The 19738-nt window shown below is 37.3% G+C and overlaps 1 protein-coding gene across 1 annotated transcript; it reads left to right on the top strand.

Moving 5' to 3' along the window:
- Nucleotides 1-2200: 2200 nt before the first annotated feature.
- On the top strand, nucleotides 2201-2761 carry LOC139114875 (uncharacterized). The gene has a single exon (XM_070676834.1). The coding sequence runs from the start codon at nucleotides 2201-2203 to the stop codon at nucleotides 2759-2761; it is 561 nt and encodes a 186-aa protein (XP_070532935.1).
- The last annotated feature ends 16977 nt before the right edge of the window (nucleotides 2762-19738 follow it).

Raw genomic sequence — 19738 nt, 5'->3', positions numbered from 1 at the left:
TAATACCTAAAGTCACAGGTCCTGAAAACAAGGCCCAAAGACAAATACACATTATGAAGAGGAACAGGAATGTAGTCATTACAATCTACCCCTTAATAAGAACTGTAGATCCTGAAAATGACTTGGAAGCTCCGGTATCTCTTAAAAGTTTGCATGAGTAGCGGAAGACAAATCACTAGAAAGTGATATAAAACCATCGTGAATAAATGGTTCAAAATACCCATAATGCTATCTTGACAGGATTGAGCTTGACCTCATTAACTTTGGATAAGAAGGGCTTAACCTCAGAAAATGCGTTGCACACATTATTAGAATCTAATCGAGATTATGAATTAGTAAAGCCGGTGGGCTTAGATCCATTTTGATCACTTTGATCTTCACGTTTTCTTTTCAATTTGAAACAATCTGACATCAAATGGCCGTCTTTCTTACAATAATTACAAGAAAGTGTACCAAACTGTTTGTCAGAAGGAGATTGACTTGGGATCTGATGATGTGGGATTGTTACTTGAATTTTCTGAACTGTTCGTTGTCATTTGATTTTCTACTTCCTTTGAAAAATTCTTGGATGAAAAGGAGGAGTTAAATTTCCCTGCACTGTTTCGTTATGAAAATAACTGAGATGGTTTGCTGACAAATGATGTTTATGGGTCAATGAATAGTCATCGGCCAAACGTGCAGCAACCTTTTATGCATCTGCCTTTGTTCATTGATAAACGTCTTGATGTCACTCCGAAGGCACCTTTTACACTCTTAAATCAATATAAGCTGATGTAAGTTTTCATAATTCTGACAGACCTTTTCAGAAGAACACCAACGATCAAACAGTTGTTCTTTTGTTCCAGCAAATTCAACACGAGTTTGATCCTTTGCTATTTACAGTCCCTTAATTTCTGACGGTTAGCTTCAGGCAAAAACTGATAGATCTTGAGTATCAATTCATTCACAGAATCATAATCTGAAGCCTGCTCTACTGACAACTGAATGTAAATTTCTTCGGTTTTACCCACCAAAGCACTCTGCAAATGCATAGACCAGGGCTTTTTAGTCCAGTTCACACTACGAGCAATTTTCTCAAAATGGAGAAAATATTTGTAAACATTCTTTTCATGGAAGGGGGACTAACCTGATATGCTTAGTGATGTCAAAATTATCTAAAGAGAAGAATTTTCCTCACTGTACAAGCTCTAAACGCTTCATTTTTACCTATAGTTGATAATCTTCTAATTCTCTTTCCCTTTCTTTTTCCTCGCTCTCTTTCTCTCTTTGTCTTTTGTCCATTTGTAATTCTCTCTCTTTTGGTCTTTCTTCCATTGATAATTTTTCCTGTCCTTTATTTTTCTTTTATTTCTAATTCCAATTGTAATTTTTCTTCATGACGCGACCTTCTCATTAAAACTTACACCGTGTTGGGAGCCAGAACGAGGCTACACTACGGTGGCTTATCCAGAAGTTCAGCTCCGTGATATCTCATTGAATTGTGGTATTTTTACCACTTCCATGAAATATTCCTATAGGGTCTTGGCTATAAAGAGCAAGACAAACATCTTTCTGGAAAATTGCATTTGTTGGTCTGAATATTCATTGAGAAATTGAAGAAATTGTACGGTCAGCTACAACGTGGACACCATGACGAGCGAGGATGATGTACGACCCATCTTCCTATTGTTGAATGATGTACTGGCGGCAAGCCTAAATCACCAACAGAGTACGTGACGATGGAGGAAGTCTACCTAGCAGCCTTGAGTGCATTGAACCTCAGTCATTAATCTGTATACAGATAGTTGGTGGGTTATGCCAAAATTATATAGATGGTAGAGAAAATCGTATCAGACTACTCACGAGCGGTATGGCTCTCAGAGGTATGACTGTACAATCAAGGAGAGAAATCCTTTTATTCAACAGGAAGGTGTTAGAATAACTGTCAAAGGATTGCCTTTCTCAGCTGATAATGCTATGATATCTGCAGCGCTCGAGCAGTATGGATGTGAAATGAGCAAAATAGAAAATGAAAGAATACGTGTGAAGGGTAAATTGACAAGTTGTTTTACTGGAAACCGCTATGTCTATGTGAAAGCTATAAAGAGACCAATTCCTACGTATGGAGTTCGAATCGGTCGATTAAATGTTCGCATATTTTAAAGGGCAGCAAAGTAATACGACAGCAGATGTCAACTCTATAACACGTGCTACTGAAACCATGAGTTGGTCTAGCCCTGATGATAAAGCTGGTGCCCCTGAATCGGTCAATGGTCAAGTATCTCAACCAACTGAGACACCTGTTACCGAGACTGACTCCGATGGCTGCGCCGAGGAATCTGAATCTGTATCTGTAGCGGATCTTGAATCGTATATTGATGACAAATTCAATGAATTGGCTTCAGAGGTGCAGGAAGGACCCCCAGGAGACAGCTCGACTGACCAACAAGGTAAAGGTAAAGGGAAAAGAAAGAAAGGCAAGAAGAAGAAGAAAGCTGAAAAAAAGACAAAGAAAAGTGTAGAGATCTCAAAGAGCACAGCTGGAAATTCTGATGGTATGAACGCGAACAATGCTTGTTCCTCACAGATGGCGCCCAATTCAGGAGTGCGTCGCACACGTTCACTTGAAAACGTGTCGCAGGCTACAATAGATACTTTCCTGAAATTGAAGAAGGCTGAGGAAACCCCGCATAGAAGCTTGAGTAAGCGACAATCATCAACTCCGCCTGAACAGTTAAACAAGGAGAGTTCAAAGCGTGATAAACAAGACCCTCCCCCTTGACTGGTATCTCAATATTGGTCATTGTCTTTGACTTTGACTTGTAATTAAATTTTTCTAAGCGTCGTGCCACAGCGATGTGTAAATGTAATGATTGATTCTCCTTCAGTACTTACGTTGAATGTTCGAGGTCTGCGCGACTCATTGAAGCGTCGATCTCTTTGCACATGGTTTAGAAAGGTAAATGCTGACATTATTTTGCTTCAAGAAACTCACGTTACTGAGGATTTAATATTTAATTTTGATAACCAATGGGGTGGAAAAAAATTTGTTCATGAGTTTGGTTCCTGCCAAAGTCGTGGAGTTTCTGTTCTTTTTAAGAAAGACCTGAATATTGAAGTGCTTGACACTAAAGGTGTAAATGGTAGATTTTTATTTGTAAACTGTAGTATTTCAGAAACTATGTTTTCACTTTGTAACGTTTATGCCCCAAACTCAAGTAAAGAGCGTTTCTCGTTTTTCCAAAGCGCCCTTGACTTACTGAATGATTTTAAGTTGTCAAACTTGATTATTGGCGGTGATTTTAACTGCCTTGCCAACAGTAGAATTGATAAGCGGGGAGGAAATCCTACCTCGGATAGATCCAGCTCAGTACTGAAAACTCTTTGTCAAATGTTTAATGTCAATGACAGTTGACGTTTTAAAAATCCACACACTGCAGCTTTTACCTTTCGCCACAAATCTCCCATGGTTCTTACACGCCTTGATTATTTGTTCACGTGGAAACACCTCAATGAATACATTGAGAAATGCATTATCATCCCAGCAATTTTAACAGATCATCGGGCTGTGCATATAGTATTAATCTTACAAATTTAGGCAGGAGGAAAAGGAATTTGGAGGTTGAATACGTCTGTGTTGAAAATGACATTTATGTAGAAAAAGTTAAAGAAATCCTGAACAAGGTTAATATGGAGTTTTCTGCACAAATGAAACTTGAAATTTTTAAGTTGAGAGTTAAAGAGTTTTCTATTGATTTTACGCAAAAGAAAGCGAAAGAACGCAGAGAGGAAATAACTTCTCTGGAAAATAGGCTTGCTAAATTAGATAGACATATTGATGATACATTGTATACCTCCATTCTACAAGAATATGCACAAGTGAAGACTAGGCTTGAGTCTCTTTATAAAGAAAAAGCTCGCGGTGCACAAATCCGTGCACGCGCCAGGTGGGTTACTGAAGGCGAACGTGCGACCAAGTTTTTCCTGAACCTTGAAAAGAAACGGAGATCAAATAATGCAATTTCAAAATTGTATGATAATGGTCATGAAATTAGTGGAAATAATAATATTCTTAAAAGCATTGTGGATTATTATACTGCACTTTTCTCTGCTAGTAACCCCTCGGTTGAATCGATTAATAATTATCTTAACGATGTTCACGTTCATCAGCCTTTGTCAGAAGATGATAAGCAACTTTTAGAACAAGCAATTTCAAAAAACGAGTGTAAGGATGCGGTTTTCAAAATGAAAAAAAGATAAAACGCCTGGGCTTGATGGTTTACCCTCAGAGTTTTATCAAACCTTTTGGGAAAGTATCGGTGATTTAGTTTTTCAATCAATAAGTGAGGGTCTCAACGATGGTTTACTTAGCTCAAGCCAACGTACTGCCATCTTAAGACTTCTTTATAAGAAAAAAAGATAAGACAAATCTTTACAATTGGCGCCCAATCAGTCTTTTGAATACTGATTACAAAATTTTGGCCTTCATTTTAGCTAACAGAATCAAACGAATTGTGCATAAAATCATACATCCTGACCAAACGGCTTATATTCCAGGAAGATTTATTGGGCAAAACATTCGCTTAATTTATGATGTAAATGATTATACCAACATTGAAGACTTACCAGGTATCATTTTATTTTTAGATTTCAGAAAAGCATTTGACTGTATTGAGCATCAATTTCTGTTTCAAACTTTAAAAGATTCAACTTTGGTAATAATTTTATTAATTATGTAAAAACAATGTACAATCATATCGATTCTGCTGTTATTAATAATGGTTATATTTCCCAAGAATTTAAACCATCCAGAGGTATCCGACAAGGTTGTCCTCTATAAGCTTTGCTTTTTTGTTTGTTGCGGAATTTTGTCAACTGTTATTAGGGATGATCCAAATATATCAGGTATCAAAATACAAAATGAAGGTTTAGAAGGGGTAAGGCAGATAAAGATCTCCCAAGTCGCTGATGACACGACTCTGTTTTAGATGACGAAACGAGTGTTTTTCATGCTATTGATATTGTTGAAAAATTTGGGTAGTTGCAGGAACACAACTAAATACACACAAAACCGACGGTCTTTGGATTGGGAAGTGGAAAAATAGATCAGACAGCATAGCTAACATAAACTGGCCTGATGCGCTAATCAGGTCACTTGGAATGTATTTTTACTCAAATGTTTCGCTGTGTAAAGATTTGATTTGGGAAGAATCGTTACAAAAAGCTTATGTTGCTTTAAAAGCGTGGAGTAGCTGAATATGACCCTGTATGGGAAAATTGGTGTTTTGAAACATTTGCCGCCTCGAAGGTTATTTATCCTTTGTCAATGCTTGAATTTCCACAGTGCAAATTAAAACAAGCTGATGCTTTATATTTTGAATTCTTATGGGGTTCCAAAATACATAAAATCTCACTCAATACGATTATAGCTGATTATCACCAAGGTGGTCTTAAAGTCACTGACATTTTGACTCAGTATAAAGCACTCAAAGCATCTTGGGCGAAACGTTTCTTGAAAGATAAAAACTGTACTTTATTGGATAGCATACAACCAAGTTGGATGTTTATTCCTAATTTTTATTTATGTAAAAATAACCTTGATGTGATCAGTTTCTACAGCAACTTTACAAAACCAGTAGATTGTCCTTGTACTGGTTCTCTGCCAACATTTTATAGAGAAATGATCCTTTATCTACACGAATCTTTTGAAGGTGTAATTGAGAAGCCTAATTCCGTGACGTCATTGCTGCAACAAGTAATCTGGTCTAACCAGTTTAGAAGGTATAAAAATAAAACTCTTTTTTTTCCGGCGTGGATTAAATCTGGAATTTTGTTTGTAAAAGATGTTATTACTGGGAAGAAAATAGATATGCAGAAATTATAAATATCATTGTTAACAAACGTAATTATGTAAATGAGCTTTTTTTGTTTAAAAATGCAATAAAGCCCTGGATTACACTGCTAATTGAAAATACCGTAACCTCTCGAAATTGTACACTCAATAGAAATATTTTTGTTAATTTTACAACTAAGTCTTTCTATCTTGACTTGCTTCAATACAAAATAAAGAAATCGTATGTGGAGGCTATATGGTCCAAGACATGCAATTTGCAGAATGTAAAATGGAATAATATATTGCAAACAAGGTGCAGTAGATGTTCCTTTGATAGAAAACTGTGTAATTTTGTTTTTAAATTTATACATTGTATTTTGCCTTGTGGTCTAAAACTATTCAAATGGAAAATACGCACTTCTCCATTTTGAGCTTTTTGCCACGTGACAGAGAACCAAGTACATATTTTCTTTCACTGTATTAATGTTCAGTCCTTTTGGAATGAGGTTAGACTTCTTATCAGCAGACATTTTGACATTGATCCCATAATCAATATGCGATCATTGATTGTCGGCATGCCAAACAAGGCGGTGACACATTTGATCACTATTGCAATGTATTCGATATTTAAAGCGTGGTGTTTACAAAAGCCATGTAAAGCTGTGTTTCAACACGATTTGGAGACTACCATATTCTGTGAATCTTTACTAGATCGTAAAAGAGCTAAAAAGAAATGGAAAACTTTATACGATGAAATAAACTATACATAAAAACACACACACACACAAACGGAAAAAAAACTTACACCTGTGTTAGGCCTTCTAAATCGGGTTTACTGGGGTTGGAAGTTAATGCAATACACAAACAATACAATCAAAGTTTACATAATCCATGTACACATTCAGGAATGGATCAACACTGATTTTGCAGCTGCTGAGACTGAGTACCACTGCAAAATATTCATGGGCAGGAATATTTTGGTGTTTTATTTGGAAGTAAATGAAGTAAGTACGTCAAAGTCTCAGAGTGTCTACTTCTCAGAGAATGTCTCTCGCTAGAAAGGGTGCAAATTTACAGTAAATCGTCTCCAAAACTAAATATTGTGAATGCCTATTTTTTAGTTGTAACTTATAAATATTCTCTGAGACACAGAAGAAAATTGTCAAGAAAAGGGGCAAATTTTCAAATTGACTCTAACGTTTTTGCAATCATGGTAGTTAGAGGGCACAGTGATACAACAGACCACTTAAAACATGTAATCAAACTGGCCATTGTATGGATTTTGAATTTACTACTTAACAGGGAAAGTCATTTGTTATGTGGATTGCACATTTAATTATTTTCTCCAGAATAGACTGATAAATTCCAATAATTCCCCCTAAAATATTGAAATATTAAAAGTTTCCTTCAAAATATGAAAGAAGAATTCCCAGACCTAAAACAGATTTGCATACTTGATTCGCTTATTTAATGTACACATTATTGATGAGGACATTAAATTCTCAGTCTTATCAGGAAGTCAGTGTTTGCTTCCCCTGAGCTGTAATGCTTAGAGTATACACAGGAAGGGCTTGAGTGCTGATAAAAAAGTGAGGTTTGCTGTCTCTTTTTTGTAATGGGGTGGTTGCGACATGTTTCCGAATGCCAATTTATTGAGCTCCAAATCTGCCTCCATTTCTAATTTTTTAGTTTTATGGTGGACTGTGACACATAATCATTCAAGGTTGATTCCTTAAAGTGGCCTAAATTAACTATTTTTTTTTATAATATTGTACTGTATTTCCCTCTTGCGCATAGATCTTATAACTTCCATTTTAAGAAAATTGGCCAGTGTAACTAGGTCGTCTTTCCTGATGGAATCAAATGTGTCCTGATCAACGTCCTCCATAAATTCGCCCGTTTTGACTTCCACGATTAAATTCTGCTGAGTTCACAATATACAGCAGTTTGGAAAAGGCTGGCAAAATGTTGTCAAAACGAACAAAATGTGAACTCAGCAATTTCCGTATAAAACGAAATTTATTATGAAACTTAAAACTTATCGCTATGTCCAGGGATAGAATACAAACTGTGAAGGTGTACAGGCTACTTATCTCAGCTGGGATGGCAGAGCTTCAAAATCAGACACTGAGACAGAGTAAGTAAGCAGTCCTTTGGCTTGCTTGCAGGCTTGAGGTTGCACACACTCCACAGTATAAATCCAGCGTGGCAGTGAAGGTCTTGAAAAGTCTTGAAATTAATACTGCTGGAGTTTCCAAAGACTTGAAGTAACACGCAGGAGACACGATCCGACAAGTCTGACTGCAAGCTGTGCCGGTTCTCTATTTATACTCAAGAGGTTATATAAGGGAATATGAGAACAATCTAGAACTTCTATTGATATGCTAATTATGCTCTAAAATTATCTCCCTTACACGACTGATTAAATTTCCAGAACATTCCAAACATGAACTCATTAAACTTATATTTTGAGTGTGGGGAAAAATGATCTACATAACAATGTATGTATGTATGTATGTATGTATGTATGTATGTATGTATGTATGTATGTATGTATGTATGTATGTATGTATGTATGTATGTATGTATGTATGTATGTATGTATGTATGTATGTATGTATGTATGTATGTATGTATGCGTGTATGTATGTATGTATGTATGTATGTATGTATGTATGTATGTATGTATGTATGTATGTATGTATGTTAGTATGTATGTATGTATGTATGTATGTATGTATGTATGTATGTATGTATGTATGTATGTATGTATGTATGTATGTATGTATGTATGTATGTATGGAGGGATGGACGGATGGATGGATGGATGGATGGAGGGATGGAGGGATGGAGGGAGGGATGTTTTAATATATTATGTGTATATATGTATGAATATAACTCTGTATGTCTATATTTGTACGTCAAATAAGTATGTCCGTCCAAATAAAAAAAATCACAAACCACAGTACTTTCAATCTTAGTTTTTTTTGTATACTGGTACACTCAGGAGTCGATATGTGATTGTTTTTTTACATAAACGTAAAAGTGTCAAAAATATGCAGATTAGGTAACAGATGCAAAATCCTAAAAAAATCCTAAAGTTTTGTACCCATAAAACACATTTACTTGAAGCTTGGTTTGAAAGTTCCTTAAGGTAACTTTAGACTTTTGATTTAAGTGCCTAAACCAAACTAATCGTTGGTAGATTAGTACAACATTTGCTATTAACAGAACGAGCACTAAAAACGCTGAAAATATGCCCTATATAAAAATCTATATAAGCGTGCAGAAACTCCGGTCGATGCTGAGTCATTTAAATTATGACTCCATACACTGGATACCTCACTGAGGAGTCAAAAGTGACAAACTAGCTCAATGACGAATCTGGCTGGTCCTCTTTTAAGGAAGATGACCTTATCACACAGCCAAGAGTAGGGAATACAAAACAAGAGAGCGACTGATGAAGAAACCCAATTTTTGTTTCGAAACACTAATCAGACCAATCACTCAATCATAAAAACGGTTTAACGGAACCCAGATCATATGACCAGAGTCAAAGCTCTGTATTTTTCTTTACATATATTACACCTAAAATAACTGCAATGACCCTGTTATTCAACTTATGGTGACATTAAGCAAATTTGGTAGAGCCGGTGTATAAAGTAGCCTTTATTTCCTTTATAGTCAAAAGTGACGCCTGTAAGGGTCCCTCGGTCGACAATTTATCATCATCTGCAGCTGAACAAATAGTTCGCTAGGATATTATTGCAAGGGCTACTCTGATAATTTACGAACTTCACTCTAGGTTAAAGAAAAAGAGTACCGCTTTTCCTTTTATATGTAAATCAAATCACACAATTTAAATCGCTATGTTTACAGGGTGTGCTTTTCTTCGCATACAGTATGTTTGGTCTCTTTGAATCGACAGTATGACTATCAATATGACTATTTTTAACAAAAGGGCCATTTCTTAGACGACATCGATGGGTTAACCATCATATGGCGTAACCGTCCATAACGACCCACAACAATGTCTGGGTAATCCAACGCTTCAATCACCAATAAAATGCAATTTACAGTTACATAAAGAGGCAACTCACTTAGTATTTGTGTATTGATTGGACCATATGGCAGCAGTACTGTAGTTTTTCCATCATTTGTGGTCATTGTTCACAGTTTGTTGGACATATTTTAAAAGTAACTGGTCGAGGCATTCTGATCAAAGTTAGTTCTGACTACTATGGAGGATTTCTTGATATATCTCGGTGTGGTTAATACTTAGCAGCAGTGGCCATCTTTAGAAAAAATCTAAATCGAAAATACTTTATACAAGATAATCAGGTCACACTAAGGTAAAAGCTGGGAAGACGTTGACATCGTCAAAGGTTAACCACCCAGGATTATCAGTTACCATCCTAATTATTGCAACAATTTAATATCTTGCATGCCAAGATTTAACCGAAATTGTCAACATTCTGCAAACATTTAAGCGTAGTTATTCATAATTTTAAGGCAAGGATTTGATAATGCCTTGCTTCATTTCAACTCAAAAGCCTTTACATGTTTACACTTTGATTTCATAAGTGTCACACATAAAATAGTCATTTATAAAGATTCTTTTGAAGCGGAGTAAACGAAATTACAAGCACTACGAGTTCAACTGGTAAACATTACTTGAAAAGCGAAGAATTTTATATATAACAAGCGTGATTACAACGTCTAAGAATTGTACAACTCATCATTGCCATAATTTAGTATCTCATTTAATTGGTACGGCAGTCTCTCTAAAAGACTCCAATCCTTTTTGAGATAATTTTCCACATGGTTACATGTCAGTTTGAAACTGTCTGACTCTTTTAAAACACGCTATATCGCACTGTCGATGGTAGCTACGGGAATAAAAGTATACATGATGATTATCAGCGTAGTTTTCTTAATGACTCCACTGATCGCATGTACTTCACGGCAAGACAGTGCAGTCATGCGCCAAACGTGTCGACCATCAAGTTTTCTTCTCCACGTGGTTTCCTACCGGTCAGCACAAGTAGAGTTTTTGTTATTACGTTTACACTTGAAATGCATGGCTGCGAGAGAATTTCCGAAAATCGCAGTTTCTGAAACTTTTCTTTGACATTAAGACAGTACGATTGTAATTTGTGTGATCCTCGCAACGTCAGAAATGCCAGCGGAAAAAAATGATTGAAAGATAACTTTCTCTCAAGCAGGAAAGCTTCCCACGTGAAAATTATGCAACGAATGTAGATCGTGTGAAAAGGGTATGCTTTGTCAAGGGAGGAAGTCCATCAAATATTTCAAAGTTATCTACCAGATGGCTAATAGTTCCGGTCAACATAACGGTGGTTGTTTTGTATAAAGTGTCAATGTAAGGCTGTCAGTCGAATCGCTTGTCGGGCATCACCATCTCAGCTGACCAATGCCTCAGAAAACTCTCGAAACAATCATGAAAAATATTTTAGCGGACAAAAATGATGCGAAGTCAGTTGATTTTAGTAGGAAATGAAATAATAGCTTTACATTTTGTGGCCCATATATTACCTCGTCTTCTGACAAATGTGTCCGGGAATCGAAGAGAACGTCGGACAAGTATGTCGAAGAGAACTTCGCTTCGGACATGGGTGTCGCGGTAGACGACAAGAACGTCGGACAAGTGTGTAGCGGATGTCGATCTACCAGATCGTTTTCTACTGGTAGATTAGAAGAAAACAATTCAAGAAAAATAGTTAGTGGAAAGCACCAACGAAATAAAGAAAATCAACGTACGTGACGTTATACTCAACCGCGTAAGCCTATTTTTTACCATGGACTTTCTCTTTGTCTGTGGTTTTACTGTCGGACAAAAAGACCGCAATGCTAAGCTAAAATTATGGAATTGCTTTTCTTCTCAGATACCTTTGTCATATTAAGATACACTGAACGATTGGGAAATAGTTAAATGTTTAAATCGTTCAAAGGTGAACGGTGAACACAGAGCAAAACTTGACCTTCCCAGTCTACTGTTTATAAGTATTCTCAGAAGTCGTTTTCATGGTAGGCAACATACAAGAAACAGTTAAAGTGTGAACGACGAACATTTGGCAATCCTTGGTTTCACATAATGATAGGCAGCTGCACTATTTGTTTATTTGCATCCAAAGAAGCCGCTTCAGCAAGGGATTTGCATATATGCATGTTTTCACGTTTGTAGCGGTTGTCGACCGGGCAGTCCTTCACGGCGTTACATGGCATGTACACAATAGATATATTTACATTGTACGCAGGGCAAAACGTTAAATCCTGATAGTGCATGAAACCCTGTATTGTGTACGCTTGGTAGAACAATATTGCTCAGAAGTTCTATGTGACCTCTAATTAGATAGATTTCTCCAAACCTTTGAATAGTCACGACCTTTTAAATTAGTTGACTAACAGGACATCCATTAGCAAACAGTACACAAGCTGTTTGTTCAGGAAAGAGTAACCAAGGTGTAAAATAATTGACATAAACTTGATGGGTATAGCGATTTTTTAATTCATAGAGATAGGGTTGCTCATTTTCCTTGTTTGTTTGTTTGTTTGTTTAATTCTTTTTCTCATACTCAAATGCGAGAAGAATAAAAAGCTTTTATCAAAACATAAGCATACAGACAAAATATTGTGATATATAATGGGATGAGTGTTTCGCATATGCCAACCGTATGGCGAGATAGGTCGCAGTAATTTAGTGCGCTCACGCGTCATATATTTAACATGCAACTGTGGATGCTGGCAATTAAGTACCAGATTTTTTATCCTTCCTTCCTGTATGGAAGGATTGACTCCGAAAACCTGTGTGGTGGTCATCATCAGATCACATCGTTCAGTGTGCTGATTATTGTTTTCATTCACAGCTATTAAACTTTTAACTTTTTGAACATTTTGGATTTTTTGCATGTCCCACAACGGCTTTCTATCATGGGACAGACAATTTATCGATCCAGTAATAATCTTACGTTCGACTAGATGTCTCATTATTTAAACAAACTCAGCAATATTCATCGTTCTAGAGAACCCCCCGGGGAAATACAAATTAACTGCAATTTTTAAATAATTATCATCGCAGTATCAAAAGTAAAGAAGTCTTCTTGCTGTTCTGAATCGGGATTAACGGGAACTTCAGACCATAGTACGCGTAGATGGAGTAAATATATAGATCAGGCGACGCAGGAATTAACGTTGCGCTCGTGACTTTATTTCCCCAGGTCAGCCTGATGGCTGCCAGGGGCAACTCTTAACTCCGAGAGCCTGGAGATATACTCACTCCAAGGCCTCCAAAGTCCGACTCTCAAATTTACAATACTTTGTTGGCAAGAAAACTTGCCAACGCTAGTTTCACAATGATTAATACGCAGTATATATGAGACATGTCACAACACCATTGTTTTAAATCCAAGCTGTAAAAATATGAAAGGCGATATTTAACAGCTACAGTTCTGATAAAAATTCGACTGCATTGTCTTTCTATTGTCCAACCTTGCGTGAGACATTCCACGCATAATCATAGGAATTCACGAGACACGCGGGTGCCTGGAATGGCGCTGCCATTGAATTTAAACAGAAGAGACTTGAAAATGTAATTTGCCGCCAATTTTGAAGAATTACACCTCCGGTAAATCGTGGGAATTCAAGCCCAAGTGGCGAATGTTGAAATTTGGCGAATAACTAGAATGAAGATTTACAGTAACCGGTACAAATGTAGAAACATGACAGCAGTGTCAATGAGATATAACGTCCTAGAGAAGCAATTTCCTTTACAAACTACTTTGTCGCACACATTATAAAGTATAGCCTATATCTTATCAATAATTTCATTAATGTGAAAATAATAATCGTTCATATCTACAATACTGTACTGTCAACTTTCAGATGTGGTGCTCATTTTACTAAAAGAATATTCGAAAAGTATAAACATTTTGGTGAGAGACACATCTGCTTTGTAAATTTGCTGTATGTGGTTGACAAAATATAACCAGGTCATATTGCAAAGTACGTATTTTTTGTACAGAAAGAGCGAGCCTCTTAAAGACTAAAATCGTATGAATAAACTTCGGAAGAAATGTACATTTTGAGGATTCGTACCATGTTTTCCGGATATGATTTCAACCTTTTTTTACAATTTGAATAATTTACGTACAACCTGTGACTTTTAAGATTAAACACGATTGGAACTAATTTGGGATAATTGGATTGCGAAATTATGTCGATATAATCTCCAAATGTAACCACATCTGCCTTTCTTTTTAATTTACACACTTGTGTTATGAATAATTTGTAATATCGCAACGTTCAGCGATAGGGCACCTAACAATTATGAGAAATTTGAAAATTATAACGATCCAATTTACCCAAATTAGATCCAATCGTGTTATGCGGATCAGAAACATTTTGTAATTCTTTGGATACTGGAACGAAATTGCAATTATTCAAGTTCAAACCTATCGTTAAGCATAGCAAGACCTTCTACTCTTGAAGTTTCCATTCGATATAAAATTTGGCTTTTACATAATTTAGTTTTCTTTACAGAACGATTTAATACAATTACCTCAATGCAATGCGCTTGACATGTTCGTGGAAAAAAACCCCAAAGAATGTGTTGGTTATTTAGTGAAGATGCTCAGAGTATGAACAAGCTACATTCACCGCATATGAGGTATAAGATGTAAAAAAACGTAACGTTTGTGTCTTTCGTTCATTTAGAATTCCCTTGAGAGGAAGCACTTAACACGATCAGACACAGCAACAAATATTATAGACAGAGCTATTAATACTGGAAGAGCCGCCGATGAAATACATTTTTCTAACAAATATAGGCGTTCTTGGTTGTCAATAAAACGACAGCCAATCCGGTGTTACCACCTGTTCGAGCTTTTTTGATTTTGCATATTCTAGATTATATAATGAGTTACAGAGGATGCATCTTTGTGCAGAGATGGATATGTTCCTAGCTGTCTGCATTGCTATCTTGGCTGCCTGCGGCCTTGTCGACTCCCAGGCTGACGATCGTCCAAATATACTGTTTGTTTTGGCAGATGATCTAGGTAAGATTAATTTTCTTGTTTTTTTATTAAAAATAAATTCCACACAAACATGTCCAACATGTAGTCCAGTGACTCGGTAACAGTCCTTGGTGCCGGGAAAATACACAACTATTGACATTGAATCCGCCGTAATGAAGCGTTAAGAACTAAACATTTTTTCCGAATATAACGAGCGTCAAGCGGCATTTCGGAGGGAACACTGCGGCCAAAAGGCACCCAAAGTAACAGCGTCCTAACTTTTCTCCACACGTACTTGAGTACGCGTGTAGAGAGTCAAATCGACCTTCTGCGTCATGTTGAAAATTTCGTCCAATTTCCTCGCTGCACAGCTAAATATTGATGAAAGAGTTGTAGATTCCATTTCCCTTACATGTTGCCCTTTCTATTATGATATTTTGGCAAGAATTTCAAGGAGGAATTCCGAAAATACCTAAGCGACAATAGTTAAATACAAAACTAGGTAAAAACACAGTCAACAGTCAAACGATCTTTAACTCGTAATTCATAAAAATAAGAGGGAAACTCAAAAAAACGATACATATTTAAATAACATTCGTAAGATGTGTAACATCAAATAATGTAAAAAATTACATCGAAATAAAAAGTTAAATAAACAAACGGGTTTTTCAGATGTATTTTTAATTTCATGATACGATGTGGCGCATAAACTCGATTCCCTTTAAAAATAATGGCGTCTAATGTACAGAACAGATTACACACTTTCGCTGGTAAAAAGTCCTAAATTCTGAACCAATGATGGTAAAAAGTGGCATGGGGATCCTTTTATTGATATACAAAATTTCTGTGTCTTTAGATTTTTAAATTTCTTAACGAAACTTGTTTTATTTGTATTTTAGTTATTCCGATCACTGAATTATATGAAGTATAAATGGCGATCTTACAGCGTTTACAAATGCTGGATCAGGGTCTTAAATCGACGCTTTGAATTCAGTAAGCGTCTCTGACAGTGAATTTCAAAATGGCTTGGAATTACGTGCTTGGGTGATAAGAAAAAGTTTCTGGCGATAGAAAAAGACGCCACCTGCATTCACTTTGCTAAATTTTGAAACAATTTAACCCAATATGACGTTCACTGTGCCACATTCAACATCGTCAGTGTTGCCGCACTAGAATTGAAAAACTCTCCCGTACATTGACTACTTGAACATTTTTTATACTACCTTTTTCGCATTTTCCGTCTATAAAACTGCAGAGAACGCTGACGATAGGTTTTTTCTCGGTCAGTGTGTATGGGTCGGTGCAACAATTGGTGTTTCCTGCACTCAACGAATTATGTGAGTGAGAACAGTGGACGTCGCATTGGGTTAAATTGTTACAAAATCTATCAAAGGAGAACGTTTGCGATGGATGCAGTTGGCGTTATTTCCTATCGCCAGAATTTTTTTCTAATTTTCCTAGCACGTTGTAATTCCAGGCTTTTTTTAAATTCACTGTAAGTTGTGCAGACCAAATACCTGTCAAGTTGTTGTTACTTATACAAAATTTGGGCGAATATGAAGGATAAAAATTCCAGTAAACTGGAAAAATAACACTAAACGGAGGCAAACGAACGTGGGGTCTCTACTGTAATCGTGCAGTGAATGTTAACGATCGATATTATTTTATCAGAAATTGATACAATGTTGTATTGCTCACTCGTTGGTCTTTCCCAGCTGACAACAGCCGCCCACGCATCTCTCCCGCTGGGCCTCCGACCAACACCGCGCTCTCGGCAAGCCCCTGCTATCGGCTCCCAAAAGGGACAAAGTTCTTGCTCACGGCTCTCCTCGTCCGCCCAACGGGGCCCCAACACGCCTCTGCCGCCGAGCCTTCTGCGGTTCCCGTGCTGACCTGCTGGCTGACCTTCCTCTTAGGGTGACCCTTTTATTTTTTATGTTTCTCATCTCCAGAGGAATACTCGGGCAGGGCGGGCGGTCGCAATAAAAAAAAAATACAAAAAAACCCCCAACCTGTATTTGTTTTAGTTCAATGTTCTGTCCATTCAGTCTCTACAATTTTTAAGTACAAAAAGGGGTATTTGATTCAGTTCAATGTTCTGTCCATTCAGTCACTTCAATTTCTTGTCTTTCAGTTCAGTGTTCTGTGCTCTCTGTCCTTTCAGTCTGAGTCGTCGCAATCTCACAATTTGATGATGGTGGTGCTGTTGCTAGGATGATCGCAAATAAAAAAATATTTTTTTTTATTTTCATGTCGGAGCTGAAATTTACGGTGGGCCAGGAGATGAGAAACACAAAAATAAAAAATGTCGCCCTTATAGTCTCGGCGTGAACCACCTTGGAGGGTGAAAACATGCGCCACCCCTTCACGGACACGTCGGGCGCCGACCGGGCGCCAACGCAACTCTCCCACCGGGCCTCGGACCAACACCGCGCTCTCAGCAAGCCTCTGCCATCGGCTCCCAAAAAGAACAGTTCTTGCTCACGGCTCTCCCCGTTCGGCCGACAGCGCCAACATACTTCTGCCGCCAGCCCGCTGCGGTCCCCGTGCTGACCTGCTGACAGACCTTCCTCTTATATATAGTCTCGGCGTGAACCACCATGAAGGGCGAAACTTTGGCCATCCCTTTAAGGGCACGTCGAGCGCCGCCCGGGCGCCCACGCAGCTCTCCCGCCTGGCTTCCGACCAATACCTTCGGACCGCAGTGAATCGACGATATCTTGATGGTTAAAATTCTAACCACGCAGGATTTTCTTCCTTTTTTCTTTTAACACTTTATTTCTTCCTTCAAGAATTCTTACGACTGGGAAAAAAAACATCAGGGACGTTGTATTATCATTTCCATCGACGCTTATATAATGATTTGTTATTGATTATTAATTTGAGTAAAGGTACTTTGCAAAATTATAATCTGAAGAGCTGATCCCATAACGAGCAACAAAAACTATCGTATGGATTTTCCGAATACGTGATACAAAAGTAAGGGATTGGTAAACCTCGCTAGCGATCACAGGATAACGGTCTGTTCACACTTGATGCCTCTGATTCATTTCAGGATGGAACGATATCGGTTACAACAACCCTTATGTCTTCACACCGACCCTGGATGCACTGGCACGAGATGGTGTCATCTTTAACCAGTCTTACGCCCAACCTGCATGTACTCCGTGAGTATAATATTAACGCAAAGGAAAAAATAAAACATACCAAAGCATCTGTCGGCATTACGTCAAGTATTTTTAATATTTGTTGCTTTGAAACAGCGTGAAAATACAAAACATTTTGGCGTCATGAAATTATGTGATCAAATTCACAACAAAGAATGTTCTTCTTTGACGTTATTATTATATTTTTTTTCACAAGAATTAATCACGATTTCTTTTATGTTAAGTAATGTTCTTCACCGAACACTTGTTTGTCTTGACCATTGTTACGATTCTTTCCATTTTATTTATCAATATAGTCCAGTGGTGGATATCTTTAATTTTAAAACGTGTGGGTTGTCAGTCAGGGTACATTGAGTGTCCAAATACAGTTATCAATTTACAACGGTTACAAAATGAATAAGGGTAATACTATATATACGTATTTTTTTCAATTTTTGGAGGGAGGGGACAGCATCAGAACGAGGAGCAAATTACGCTTCAAAGCCAGATCGACGGCTGTATCGGTTATCAGGGAGATGAGGAATATTGCCTGCTACAAATAACTGAGAACATGTTACCTGATAATGTTCGATGTAGCTGCTCTATAAATTATTTAAAAATAATATCACCTTTTCAAAGAAAACATCAATAAAATATTTTTTGTTTGCCATAAAATTTTCGAAGTTGGTTTTGCCTGGACAAATTATTTATACCTTGCCGTTGTTCATCATGTACATAATTGTTACTTGAATATTTTAATTTTCATTCCTGCTTTCTTTTAGTTTTCTTTTCATGTATTTAGTCATCAAAGGTCTCGTTTGTGCTTTTTCTTGTTGTGGATAATATATTGAGAGGCCACCTAAAGATTATGGATTACAAGACGTCTTACCCGATTTATTTACATAAAGATAATGCTGCGTTTTGCAACGATTACAAATTAGCTTTAAAGAGGCACTCCCACTTTGTAACATTTTTAAAACACATTTTTTTAATGCCAACGGTCGATATTTGACTTGGCGACTGCGCGCGGATCGCGAGATATCGATAAAAACATGTCATTTCCCGAGCGTATTTTTCACATCCCGAAGTTTTACGATCGTTCTAATTTTGACTCGAAATCCCCCGAAGGTTTGTTGTTGTGCTGATTGACGATATTCTAGGGAGTCTACAATAAGTTCGAATGACGCAATTAATTTACTTCCCACTGCAAAGACTTTATATACAGCATTATGCCTTTACCTCAGGTAAGTTTTTAAAAAACTTCTCCTTAGTTTTGGTCGTTTTCATTATTCTAAATCTGTTGTATTATATTTCTAACCAATACCACATAAACATCAGTTTTTACATGTCAAATATTAGCCGCCTCCGATGACTACATTTTGTCGTCTGCCACACAGTACGCCGCGCGCGTGCTATGCGCGCGTGACATGCGGCCATGCATATCAATCGGCGACCGCTATGTATCAACCGCACGTAACTGTGCTAGTCACCTTTGCCAATTCTGGTGGAATCAGCAAAAATTGTTTTTCGTTTATACACCAAGTAAGTAAGACTCAGCTTTCACACACAGGCCATGACCGATCACCGACGCCAGTGGTACTGTGGCGTACAGCAGTGTCAGCGTAGACTCGTACTCCATAGCTTAGTTGACAATGCCTTAGTGCCGAACGTTCGATGTTCGGAAGCTGAATTTAGCTGGGCCATCGGAATTCAAACTTTTACTTTTTTGAAGACATGTTTTTATCGAT

This window comes from Ptychodera flava, chromosome 1 (genome assembly GCF_041260155.1).
Source record: "Ptychodera flava strain L36383 chromosome 1, AS_Pfla_20210202, whole genome shotgun sequence".
NCBI lineage: Eukaryota > Metazoa > Hemichordata > Enteropneusta > Ptychoderidae > Ptychodera > Ptychodera flava.
The sequence above is the reverse complement of the archived record's forward strand: the minus strand, read 5'-3'. Positions and strand labels throughout refer to the sequence as shown.

Coding starts and splice junctions, on each gene's coding strand:
- LOC139114875 (XM_070676834.1), top strand. CDS start 2,201: ATGAGTTGGTCTAGCCCTGATGATAAAGCTGGTGCCCCTGAATCGGTC.